Source organism: Rhamphochromis sp. 'chilingali', assembly GCF_963969265.1.
Source record: "Rhamphochromis sp. 'chilingali' genome assembly, chromosome: 10".
Lineage (NCBI taxonomy): Eukaryota > Metazoa > Chordata > Actinopteri > Cichliformes > Cichlidae > Rhamphochromis > Rhamphochromis sp. 'chilingali'.
In genome coordinates, this window is record NC_137937.1 from 32109542 (window position 1) to 32124049 (window position 14508).

General features: G+C 38.8%; 1 protein-coding gene across 1 annotated transcript; it reads left to right on the forward strand.

Annotated features, from left to right (window-relative positions):
- Nucleotides 1–2628: 2628 nt before the first annotated feature.
- Nucleotides 2629–4540, forward strand: LOC308404368 (uncharacterized protein; the record flags this gene model as incomplete). Its single annotated transcript, XM_080894393.1, has 2 exons — nt 2629–3450; nt 4205–4540. 2 exons carry the CDS (start codon nt 2629–2631, stop codon nt 4538–4540), a joined length of 1158 nt encoding a protein of 385 aa, XP_080750519.1.
- Between the last annotated feature and the right edge of the window lie 9968 nt (nt 4541–14508).

Sequence of the window (14508 nt, forward strand, 5' to 3'; positions counted from 1 at the left end):
AAGAACAAGAAATCACAAACCAAGAAGAACTGGAAAGCAAGAAATACAAAATCGAAACCAAAAACACTAGTAGTCAAAAAACCATGATCAAATCCAAGATCAATAATAATAATAATAATAATAATAATAATAATAATAATAATAATAATAATAATAATAATAATAATAATAATACAAAAAACTAAAACACTGGGTCACCGACCCAAGACCATTGCACCTACTGTCTGTTCAGAGAGGTGTCAGGGAGGACAGCATACTGATTTTATTTTCAATAAATATTTGATCTCGATCTTTGATCTGATTTTATTTTGTCTGTCAGAAAGCCTATTTGTTCCTAGACTTACGGATTTCTCAGACAGTTTTGAAGGAGGCAGGACTGCGGTGAGAGGTTTCGGGTGTGACTCGGTGGCACTGGCAGTTCACATACAAATTAAGAGACACACAACACATTTTTCTGTTTTCTAATTTATGTGTGATCAGTGGGGAATTAGGGGATGACTTTAAAATGAGTTCAAACTACTTTTATAGGACTTATAAATAAGCTTGAGCCTAAAGTAAATTGTGTTCTGCACACTGCAAATGTGTATTATAGTTCTGCCTTCTACACCTTTGTTTACTGTTGGCTGGTCTGGATTATTATGACTCAGATGAAGTATTTAATCATTTCTAATTCTGGTCTTACTAAAATATGGAAATAAAAAACCAAAGACTAATGAGCCTATCCAGGGTTTCATCTATGAAGGCTAAACAGGCTCATCAGTAATGGATGAGAAATGTCTCGATTTTTCTGCTGCTGTGAGAACCAGCGCGTTTAATCATTTGCACTCTGTGAGAAATATTGTGGCCTGATGTGACTGCTAATGTCCCTGTTAAAAACAACGTGATCAGATGTTGCAATATGCACTGATATAATTGACAACGCTGCAATTTCGCTGCACCAGTAATCTGTATGCTGTATGGGCAGTCCAGTTTTACAATGACTGGCAAACACTACAGAGAGTCCCCTGACAATGAATTTAGTTGGATAGTTTAAATGTGTTAAGCACAATATTGGGGAATGATAATGACCTGTTGTGTACTAAAGGGAGTAGGGTATTTGGAAGAATTGGCTGAAACAAGAATATCCACTTGAATTTAGTATCAAATTCAAATAAAAAGAGAACAACACCGTTTGACATAGTTTCCAGTGAAATATCAAAACAAACACACACACACAAACAATATGGCTCATAAATAGGGAATGTTCCTGCGGTTTCACTCATAGGAGATCCAGGGAACAATGTCAGTCTCATAAAATACAGGAGGTATGTTACAATGTCAAGAGACTGTCTCTGTAATATGTTGCTGATACTGATATGATACAGTCACCAAGGCAAGAGGTCGAATGTGAAGTGAAGCCATAACTAGAAACATTACATGGCTATTATTAACAAACACTATTTAAATGTGTGTTCCTCCAAACAAACCCTATTTAATAGTTTTGGGTTTTCAATTATCAGTCAATACCAGACTTTACCAGACTGACATGTTTTTATTTTCTTTTAACTGAAACAAGGGCAAAGTTTTTAAGCTTTCACAAGTTTGTGCCTCAGAGCAACAAAGACACTAGTGATATGCAGAACTTCAGTGAAATCCCCTTTTGGACTGATGCAATAAGAGCTTCTTTTTGCACTGCAGTTGAGCGATAATATTACCGTGAGTCACCAATCCCATAGTAAATCTGCGATAACTCTAGCTTTTCTCTTAAAGGGAAAAAAGTTGGGGGGTTTTAAACAACAAAGCTTCTAACTTTAGCACTGCACCTTCAAGTAGAAACTGAGGAGTGACTCTTCTTTTTCAACCATGATTTGTGGGTTCATGTGCAGCTTCATTTTCTGACCTCCACTGATCATTAGGTCACAATAATGGTTTGTTGCTCTTCCATTGGTTTGTACTAAGGACTATTTCTTTTCTGTGTCTCCAAGGTTTTTACGTAGCGCACAGAAAAGATGAATGTCATACCGGTTATTTCCTTTTGATTACCAGTGTTCACCTTGAGGCATTCGGAAACTGATTAATGTTGAGACAAAAGAAATGAAATACTTTCCGATTTCCTCCCCCTCTGGGATTGACAAACCTGTTACTCACTCGGGTAAGGGCTTACGCTGCTATTTGCTATCTAGTCGGGTTGTAAAAAATGTGGACACATTATAAAACAGTATAAACCTTATTAGTGGAAATGTAAGTCCACGATGGATTAACAAGTGAAAAAGCACATACATTATTTTGTTTAATTGTGTCTGTAGAGATTTTTATATTTATTCCCCTTACCTACACATACTACGGAGCCCCTCTGATGACATGGTACAAAAAATAAATAAATTGTGGCCACGAAATATCATTTCGAGGCCACGAAATAGGTATAACGTGCCCACGAAATACTTATTTGTGGCCACGAAATACTATTTCGAGGGCACGAAATAGGTATAACGTGCGCACGAAATGCTAATTTGTGGGCACGAATTGGGTATAACGTGGCAACGAATTACGCATTTGTGGCCACGAAATAGATAACGTGCGCACATCTTATTGATAGAATTCCTGGACAGCTGCGTAGAGACACAAGCATAAAAGTAGGCTAAATACACCATGGACAGAGACAGTCTGATTGAGTTTTATTTCAGGCTGGGAATGAGCTACAAATGCATTTTGAAAAGCCTGGCAATGCAAGGAACCATCATTACGGAGAGACATTTAAACCGGATATTGAGAGCCAAGTCGCTTTACAGACGTAAGTACGACCTGGACGCCGGGATAGATTTTATTGTGAACCAACTGCAAGGGCCTGGGAAGGATCACGGTTATCGGTGGATGTTTACAAAGTGCAAACAACACGGCATTGCGATCAGGAAAGAAGACGTCAGGATCCTCATCTCTTTACTGGACCCAGTAGGTTCCCAGGTTCGCCAGACCAGACGTCTCAGAAGGAGGCAATATTTTGCTCAGGGGCCTAACTTTGTGTGGCACATAGACTCTTATGACAAACTAAAGCCATATGGGATATGTATTAATGGATGCATCGACGGTTTCTCACGCAACATCATTTGGCTGCGGGCCGCACACACTAACAGTGACCCAAAGGTTATCGGAGGTTACTTTGTGGAAGCAGTGGAGAGTCGTGGGGGTTTCCCCAGGCTCGTACGAACTGACATGGGCACTGAGAACGTGTTGGTCAGAGACCTCCAGCGTTATTTACGGAGAAATGACGGGGATGATAGAGCAGGAGACAGAAGCTACGTCACAGGAGCAAGTACCGCAAACCAGAGAATTGAGAGCTGGTGGGGAGTGATGAGAAAAGAAGGAGTCGAGTCATGGATCAAGCTTCTAGGAGAACTGAAGGACGAAGGATTCTTCTTTGGGGATTTCATTGACAAAGCTCTGTCACAGTTCTGCTTCATGCCAATCATTCAGGTAAATGACCCATATTATGATAACCAGTGGTGGTAATTAATTACATTAAATTAAGCTGTTTTAGCAGTAAGGGTAACAAAATAATTGTTTACATAGTTAAAACGACGTTACCTTTACCGTACGGTAAATGCAATGTATTCCTAACGTTGTTGAAGGTCAACTGCGCTCTGTATGTGCGTAATGGAGGCTGAAGCATCAACCCAGCCAAAGTTTTTAAATCAGGGAACACTTTGCCAATTGAACTGATCAGAAGTCAGCACGACTTAAATGTTGTTTTTTTCTGATCGGAGGACATTATCCTTGTCTGCACTCATTCTGCATCAGCAGTTATGCTGCAGCTAACGATCTGTCACTGCCAGTCTGTCAAAAGCAGTCAGGCTTCACGCATCAGTAACTCTTCAGCGCTCTATCATTGGTACGTTCAGGTCTGAGATGATATTGGATCCCCTCATGGGATTGAAAAATATTGATTTTGTCACCTGTATTATGCGCATAAAGTTGAAAAGCTTTGCGCATCCGCACCAAGATTAGTATTAGTATTAGTATAAAGCCCAGATCCCACAACTCAGTGGTTTGCCTGGTGTGGTTCTTTCTTTTCTTTTTTTGCCATCACTCCCTCTTCCTTTGGTTTTCATTAAACTGCATCCAAACATTGCTGCTTTTCAATTCATTTAAGGATGCACCACACTTATTTTCGACCATTTTAAAAATGCCTTGTATTACAGCTCTGACCTAATTCTTGTTTCTTCATCAGGAGGTATTGAATGACATCCGGAGTGTTTGGAATGCTCACCGTATAAGGCCCTCAAAGAATAACAACGTGCCCTGTGGGATACCTGATGTCATGTACATGGCCCCTCACCTTTGGGGTGCAGAAGACTGTCTCGTTCCACTGACAGAAGATTTGACCTTGTGTAAAAATAGCTGCACTTTTGTTAGTTCAGTCCCATGTGATGTGCAAGTATTTGATTTGTGCACAATAATAATGGAGGAATCAAGCTTGGAATTCCCATCTACCATGTCCCAGGCCCTTGATTTATATTTTCATCTCAGGGATACAGTTCGTTCACAGTTATTTGAGGCTACTTAAATGGACACAAACATACAAATGTAGTACATTTTGTACTTCAGTACGTATTCCTACAGCTTAATGTACTTATTATTAAGTAATTATTTTTCTCCAGTGTGTAGTTATCTTGTCTTTGTATCAAAATTATCAGAAAAGACTGTATAACCTAATTTTCATTTTGTCCATGTCAGTAAATTAACTCATCATGAAGTGTTGCTTGCTCTTGGTAGCTACAAAGCGTGGAGTATTAAACTAAAATATGATACAGGTTAGAAAAAAAAAATCCTTTTGGGATTGAGTTAAACTTATCACACTGTTAAAGCATCAAAAGTTGTTCATAATAGTTTTTGGTACCAAAAATGTGTTAATTTCTAACAAAAAAAGAGCACCTTGGATAACAACCACATAGACTGGCAATATATCTAATGTTGTGATCAATTAGACAAGAAGACCAAGTAGGCTAAAGTGTAGAATCATAGTTGTGTCACCAATGCTCCAAATGTTTCTTGAGCCTATAATTTTGTTATTGTGGAATAGATTAAAGCAATCCCATGTTTGATAAAGAACGGCTTTTTTTCTTAAAAATCACAGCACGTGTATGACATTATAGAATGAGTAGTTAAATAACTTTCAGCTGTGTCATTAGACATGTTCATGTTTAAAGATGTATAGAATGTAACAGAGAGGACAAAGTTTTGTACCAATGAGAATGGTTTACTGGTGTCTTTCAAAATACACCATACTCAAAAACAGGTTGTATTTTGCATATAATAACAGGATAAAATAACAGTTATTTCTAAAATGTTATACAAACCTCTTTACAATGTAACCAATCTCTGTAATTGACAACTTTTCTTCTAAACCCATTAGGAACATAAAGGTTCACATTCTTGTTTCTATTAAGATTTCTGCAAACATCTGAAATACTTTAATATAGAACATGCTTAATCAGTTGGAATATGGTATTTGTAATGGTGTTGTACTTATGTATGTATATACAGTAGAAAGCACTCAGCAATCTTCCAGTTTGTAGAACTGTTACTGTATGCTATATTGGAAATATTTGTTACTCTTCCTGTAGTAAAAAAGTATTAGAATGTTAAAATTAGTCATTTATTTTGGCACTAGCCAAAAACACAGTAACAATGTGTGCAGCAGGAACAGATGCACTTCTATGTTTAGTGTACGGATTCCTACCAGGTGAAGCACTGAAAATGTTATTTAAATATGTATATGTATTTTCAACTGGTGTTGTTTTGTGGTCTCATTCCCCAACCAATTTGTTGCCTTATTTTGTCCCCAACACTCACTGCTGCTTCTGCAAAATCAGAGTGCTAAGTGCTGTCTACTACAGGTAACTCCACTTTAAAAAAACCTGAACATTCCCTTTAGCTTACTATTTTAATTGGGGGGAGAAACTAAGAAAGCACTTACTGACCAGATGAAAAAAAAAGGCTGCACATGAAAAAGGCACAACGGGCTACACTGTTAAGAGAACTTAACCACCCAGTCTATTGAACATTCACATTCATTCCTTCATGTTACTGTTAACTACACCCGTGTTTCTATGAACTGTTAGGGTGGAAAACCTAAAACGTGTAGGGCAGAGTGCCTTGAGGACCAAGGTTGGGTAACACTGACCTACACCACATCCATCACCCACATAGAGCTTGCGAGAATGCTGTTAAATTCACTGCGAAAGTCTGGATAGCTGTGATAACCAAGGGGCAGCTTTAGTACACATCCACATGTGTGGGATTGTGGTCTGCGGAGGAAATCTGTAGTTTCTATGAACTCAATTAGTATGGCTTTATCCAACAGATTGGATCCTGTACAGAACCGCAGGAAAAGCTGAAGATAATTGAAATCAATTTCTCCAATGTACCTTTTCAGGTAACGAGAAACTGTTGACTGGGCAGCTGTCATCTCCTCTGGAAAGATTAGAAGCTCCTTCACTGTTTTTACAGTCGGTTTTTTTTTCTGCTATGAAATGATGCAGTCCTTCTGGTGGGAGTAAACCAGCTACAGAACCCACAACGGGACGCCAGCACTTGATTACAAACATTGGGGCCTGAATAAGTACTTTGTGTCCTATCTGTGCCAAAACAGGGAGCAGTGTGTCCTTGGTAGGAACCTGCTTGCACTCATGTGCATCAAGTACTTCCAGCAATTCATCTGTATCCACTGAATTGAAGTCATCCAAAGCCTTCAGGAGAACAGATCGCTCTTCTTGTGAGACGTACAAAAGAAAGGAATCTTTTAAACTACTGGTTGTTGAGCCGTACAATATCTCCTCCAGAAAGGGTATTGCAAGCTTCACTGGGAAGTAACCAGCTTGCTTCCACCCTACAACAAACACTCTAGCTATAGCCTGCCATTCTTCACACTGAAAGTCATGCCGAATGAATGGGACTTTCACCTCAACTCCCAATGTGCAGCTGTCATAGAAATCCATCCAAAATTCTGTCAGGCAGTCCCGCAAAACACCACTTCCTTCCCCCTGTTCAAGCTCTCCATTTGGTAACAACATTTTGATATTGACCTCAGATGAAATAATGTTTGAGTCCTTAAAGGCACTGATCAAATCAGTAAGACAATGACCTCTTCTAACAGTTAGTATTACGGGACAAGATCGTGGTTCAGGGGGTGCTTGGTCAGGAATATTGGCCTCTCCTGTCAGCCCCGGTGAGAGAGACAATGTGTGATGAGGTGGATCAGACTCTTTTTCTGTAAACAGTGTTTCAGGGTTTAGTTCAACCACACTAATATCCACCCTGTTATCCCCACTAATAATAACAACTGCATCAGAATCTTCACTTTCACCTACATTTGGCAGACCATCCCATGGTAATGTGTCATTCAGTTCAAAATATCCACTTGTGGAAGCTCCATCATTAATTACAAAGTTTGATGGTTCTGAATTTATGTTTTCCGCCAACAGATCATCAGCGGCCTGATTAGGTTCATTGCCAGTGAGATCTACCACAGAGGGCTGGGTTATTGCATGATTGGCCTCTACGTCTTGGGGCTGCTGTTGTGTTTTCTTTCTGGTACACAGATAAAGTCGCAGAATTTTGACTTTACTTTGCTTATACAACTCATCAACTGTACTGGAAGCATCCACATGCATCTGTGAGCTCTCAATATGAGTTGAATAGTGTGAAAGACTTTTGTTTTTTTTTGAGGTGCCATTGGGGAAAAACAGATTTTCAGCCATAAGTTTGATATTTGACACTGTTTCATTTTTATCTACAGATAAATGCCTTGTTCCACCACCACTTACAGACTTCACCTGTTTGAACCCACCCTTCGACTCATCAAAATCCATCCAGCCAATCTCAATTCGTCTAACTGTTCGTTTTGCATTTGTATTTTCTGCCCACTGAGACAATTTCTTTTTAGGAGGCATTCCCTCAGCTCCTGTCAGTCTTTGTCGTAGCCTTGAGAGTATAGATTCTTTCCTGGATGGTGACGTCCGTGACAGTGTTGCTTGTCTGCAGAAGGCCACAGTGGAGACTCTATCGCCAACTTTGGGGATGTACTTTGCCAGGTCACTGTCTGTCATTAAGGGAATGACAGTTTCATCAATCTGAAAAATATAAATAACAAATTAATAAAATTGTCAATATTAAAAAAACAATGAATACATACAACTGCATATTTTAGAGTTGTTTTTTGCTATCTACTTTTGATAACAGATACTTTTGGTAATGTGGTACACATTTGTCCAACATAAGATGAACAAAAATTGCTTTTAAAATTACTCTTTAAACATATCACGTCATTAATTAATGTCACTGATTAAACACAAATATGAAATTCAATAAATTATTTTAGAATGTGCATAGTAAATTGTGGATTGCGGCTTTCCGTTCAAAAACAAACACACAGACACACACGCACGCACACAGCAAAAGCTGCAGTGGCTTACATTCTCATCTTCAAGTTTCTTGATCACATCTTCTTCAACTTTGCGCTCTGTTAAGAATTCTCGCAGCCGAGTATCCATAGCTGACCTCTAAACCACATGAAAATAAAATTAGTATTTTTACACTCAGTTATAAATTTTATGTAGCAGATTTTTACATGATAGCCTACCTATAAAATCACTTTATCTATGGCAAATCAGAATTTGATAATGATTGTTTTATTACTTAGATATTATCTATGGTAATGAGGAATGGAGCGATTGTCTACTTGGAGTTTAAGTAGTTCAGCATGAGCAATGACAACCTGCATCAATACAAAATCATTCCGATCACTGTATGCTTTATTAGTTCCCTTGGCAACGTGATAACCGCAGTGAGCTACTGTAACTGCAAGGCTTCATCCGATAATGCGTTGAAAGCTACGGCTCATTTAGCATGTATTACCTTAACAAGTGTGACTCACATGATGCTACTTTCAAAGGAGATGTTCAGCAAAAAAAAGGCAATTTTAAGATGCTTTCCATCTAAAACTGTTATTATTGTCCAGACCAGATTAGTTGCACCAGCTAGTATGGTGATGTGGCCAGGGTAAAAGAGAGACACCTTCGTGACACAGAGAACTAAGGTTTTATGTTGAACATACCTCATTTATTAGTAGCCTTCAGCCTTGCTCTACTTTGAAAGTGTGCTGCGGGGCCGCCGCACGTCCTACAGTTAAAAATGAGTTTACGGCTACATATTAGCACAACAAAACAACGTGTACTAACAACATGAGGATACAACATTTGAAACGTCAGCAGATACCATTTAGAACATAGTAACAATATAGGTCTGAATAAATAACTGCCGAATTGCGGGATAACAATATGAAATAAATATAAAATATAATACACTCACCTTAAGGACATCACCAACAGCAAGGACTCCGTACTATGGCTGACGCAGGTTCTAGTGAATGTGCCCTGGGATAATATATATATATATCATCAAGTGTTTCGTGGCCACAAATAAGTATTTCGTGGGCACGTTATACCTGTTTCGTGCCCTCGAAATAGTATTTCGTGGCCACAAATAAGTATTTCGTGGGCACGTTATACCTATTTCGTGGCCACAAATAAGTATTTCGTGGGCACGTTATACCTATTTCGTGGCCTCGAAATGATATTTCGTGGCCACAATTTATTTATTTTTTGTACCATGTCATCAGAGGGGCTCCGTAACATACATTTCTACATACAGGGGAAAAACATGTATATACAAGGATATTCTATTTCACTACTTACAGTGGGGCAAAAAAGTATTTAGTCAGCCACCGATTGTGCAAGTTCCCCCACTTAAAATGATGACAGAGGTCAGTAATTTGCACCAGAGGTACACTTCAACTGTGAGAGACAGAATGTGAAAAAAAATCCATGAATTCACATGGTAGGATTTGTAAAGAATTTATTCGTAAATCAGGGTGGAAAATAAGTATTTGGTCACCTCAAACATGGAAAATCTCTGGCCCTCACAGACCTGTAACGTCTTCTGTAAGAAGCTTTTCTGTCCCCCACTCGTTACCTGTATGAATGGCACCTGTTTGAACTCATCATCTGTATAAAAGACACCTGTCCACAGCCTCAAACAGTCAGACTCCAAACTCCGCCATGGCCAAGACCAAAGAGCTTTCGAAGGACACCAGGAAAAGTATTGTAGACCTGCACCAGACTGGGAAGAGTGAATCTACAATAGGCAAGCAGCTTGGTGTGAAAAAATCAACTGTGGGAGCAATCATCAGAAAATGGAAGACATACAAGACCACTGATAATCTCCCTCGATCTGGGGCTCCACGCAAGATCTCATCCCGTGGGGTCAAAATGATCATGAGAACGGTGAGCAAAGATCCCAGAACCACACGGGGGGGACCTGGTGAATGACCTGCAGAGAGCTGGGACCAAAGTAACAAAGGTCACCATCAGTAACACACTACAACGGCAGGGAATCAAATCCCGCAGTGCCAGACGTGTTCCGCTGCTGAAGCCAGTGCATGTCCAGGCCCGTCTGAAGTTTGCCAGAGAGCACATGGATGATACAGCAGAGGATTGGGAGAATGTCATGTGGTCAGATGAAACCAAAGTAGAACTTTTTGGTATAAACTCAACTCGTCGTGTTTGGAGGAAGAAGAATACTGAGTTGCATCCCAAGAACACCATACCTACTGTGAAGCATGGGGGTGGAAACATCATGCTATGGGGCTGTTTTTCTGCCAAGGGGACAGGACAACTGATCCGCGTTAAGGACAGAATGAATGGGGCCATGTATCGTGAGATTTTGAGCCAAAACCTCCTTCCATCAGTGAGAACTTTGAAGATGAAACGAGGCTGGGTCTTCCAACATGACAATGATCCAAGACACACCGCCCGGGCAACAAAGGAGTGGCTCCGTAAGAAGCATTTGAAAGTCCTGGAGTGGCCTAGCCAGTCTCCAGACCTCAACCCCATAGAAAATCTGTGGCGGGAGTTGAAAGTCCGTGTTGCTCGGCGACAGCCCCAAAACATCACTGCTCTCGAGAAGATCTGCATGGAGGAATGGGCCAAAATACCAGCTACTGTGTGTGCAAACCTGGTAAAGACCTATAGTAAACGTTTGACCTCTGTTATTGCCAACAAAGGTTATGTTACAAAGTATTGAGTTGTATTTTTGTTATTGACCAAATACTTATTTTCCACCCTGATTTACGAATAAATTCTTTACAAATCCTACCATGTGGATTCATGGATTTTTTTTTTCACATTCTGTCTCTCACAGTTGAAGTGTACCTCTGGTGCAAATTACTGACCTCTGTCATCATTTTAGGTGGGGGAACTTGCACAATCGGTGGCTGACTAAATACTTTTTTGCCCCACTGTATATTGCTGTATTTAATAATGTTGAGTATTTCTCAGTATTATTTAAAGTGGTAAGCTCTGTTACTTTTGTTTATCAATCATGATACTCCTTTCCTGTTCCAGGGGAATATGAGGCCAATGTCTTCACACATTATGTGTCCTTTATGTAATTTCATGAACACAACTGACATTTGAGAGTTTTTCATGCCAAAGACAGAAAAAAAATCTGAATTTAGGAAACAAAGCCAATACATTGTTATTTAGACATGAGTTTATTTGAGTCTACTGACAAATACATCCAAGAATGGCTCTGCAGACTAGGTAGTTTGTTAAGGAGCCTATGTCTTCACCAACCTGAGCTTACAAATATCACTACAAGTATCACTTGTTTCTTCATAATCTGACAACCATCATACAGCACACAGAGTCATAAATAAAGAAAAAACAGTAGTCCTTCATTGTCATGTATTCCTTTTTATATACTGGGCTCCAGCACACTTTATTTTACAAAGAAAATGTTGGAATGGAGTGTCCATGTTCTTCCCTTTATATTAGCAATCCTTCAAAGTATCCTACTCCTTATGCCTGTTGTCTTATTTAATTTAGTGTAGGTCGCTTGGTCAGTTTCAACAACAGACATGGATGTTTTTCCTTTTTTTTTTAAGGCCATGATTTCAGACTGTTTCAGCTAGCTGCTACTAGCAACGTGGCTAATCTTAAAAGTGTCTGAGGAGGGTGCACAGTATCCTGCGGGACCAACATCACCCTGCGCGCCACCTTTTCCATCTGCTGCCCTCAGGGAGAAGGTACAGGTCTATACAGGCCAGAACATCCAGACTGGCCAACAGCCTGTATCCACAGGCTGTGAGGCTCCTGAACTCTCTGCCCCCCTCTCACGGACAATAACCATATCCAACTTCTTAATAGCAATGAACTGGTCTGCATTGGTGCATCATATCTTTATTCTCTTCCCCCTCCTGCCCCCCCCCCCTTTCTTAAATAGATAACTATCATATCTGATATCATATCTCACAGTACAATAATATTGAATGGGTTGCATTGTTGTATTTTGTCATGTTTCTCAGGTCTTTGTCTGAATTTCTACGAACATTATTGCTAAGGATTGTCTTATTGCATTGGAGTCACACTGGGTTAAATATGTACACTTGGGTTTTAAGGGGTATTTATTATTTTCTTCTTTTTGGGGGGGTTGTATGGAAGCCCCAAACGCAATTTCATTGTTCTTGACAATGACAATAAATAAATAAATACTAAATACTAAATACTAAGTGTTGCTACTGTACTAAGCAATAAAATATTTAAATTTAAAGAGAGACAAGTGAAAATAAAGCTCATAGCTAAGTCCATATGAAAGAAAGTGCTTGACTTTCCAAGTGTTTGTTAGCTTGCTTCATTTCTAACAGAAATGTTAGCACCAAGCGCCTCTTGAGAGTGTTTTTTTTTCTACACACTGTTTTTTGCAGTCATGCATTATCATTATAAACCACATAAATAGAGCAGTTTTCGAGAAGTGTGCATTGCTCTGCATATAATTTGCATGCTGCGTACGACTGTTGCAGGTGGTGAGAGCTTTCTGAAAGTTAAAACACATTACAACCTATTTGAGTTCCACAGACTCAGGAAAGAAAGGCATTTTACTTGGATATACTTTGTTTAAAAATTGATATCCACAGAATTAAGTTTTATTTGCCAGTACTTATTATTATAAATAAGTATACCATTTTATAGATGAGAATTTAAATGTACTTTGATTCAAAAAGCTAATGTATATTATATTTGTATTTGGTGTAAGGTAACAATCAGTGTAAAAAAAAAAAGTTCTTCCTCCAGTGAAGCGGCTTTTTTAAAATTTTGGATCTGCCATGCTGAAGATGTCCATCGGTAACTCTGAAACCCTAACTGCGAGCTGCTCCAGGCCAGTTTGCTCAATTCAGTTTATTTATTTTTATATAGTGCCAAATCACAACAACAGACTGCCTGAAGGTGCTTTATATTGTGAGGTAAAGACCCTACAATAATACAGAATTGTAAACATACTTCCCTTTTGCTGGAAATCCAATGCCATTTAGCATAAGAAAATGTCAGCCCTAGTGGCAGCAATGAAAGAAAGTTTTCTTGGCAATCAGTCTTAATGTTGATAGCGTCATTTTTAAACTGCTATCAAAAGCTGAAACAAAAAATACATACTAATGCATTTTAAAATTTTCACCATCCACAGGGTTTTTTGTCTTTTTGCAAAAACATAAACAGTAAGTCATGTGGTATTTGGATAGGTTTTGCATCTCAAGATGTCTTTGGAATTTAGTTACTTTACATTGTTGGCTACCTTACTTTACAGACAATTACTGACGTGTCAAAATGATTCAATTATATGACATACTGCCGTTTTAGTTATTCAAGACAGTCTTAGATAGAATTGTTTTAAGTCATACAGTAATAGTACTGTAAATTCTATTATGTGCATATAAGCCAGCAGGTTATAGTTAGTTACTGTTAGAAATAGTATCCTCTAGACTGCTTTAGATTAGGGCAGCCTGACTATAGCTCTTGGAAATATGAAATAGAAAAGGTCATTTTGTCGGGATAAATGTGACAGATGGGGCCAAAACACTCTAAGCCAAAGGGTGTTTCCAAATAGAATAAAGCAATCCATGGATTCAATACACCACAAAAAATCCATCATTTTCTGTGGATTTTAATCTGAAATGTCAGGATGTCGATCAATACCACTGAAACTGATCCACACCATGTCATAGAGTTATCCCGTGGTCTGTGATTGAGGATTTGACAAATCGAAAATGATTTCAGACACAATATAGACACAGTTGTTATATGGTTTATTCAGGTGAAACACTATTCCACAGACATAGAAGAACATCAGGTGGAGTCAATGAACAGATATCACATGTTCAATAAACATTTTTGCAAGATCCAAAGACAGGTATAAAGTACAGTGCAATGCAGAACATTCAGTAGACTACCAACATGTTTGTACAGTTTTTTTTCACCTGTTAAAAGAAAATAAATATTGGTTTGTACATTTTGCTCTGATAATAAATAATACATCCATGTCTGATGGATTTCTATGTTTGTGTACAATGCCAAAATGTCTGAGAATATGGCAACAAATCAAATTAATAACTTTATTCCCCAATGACAATGTTCCCTCACT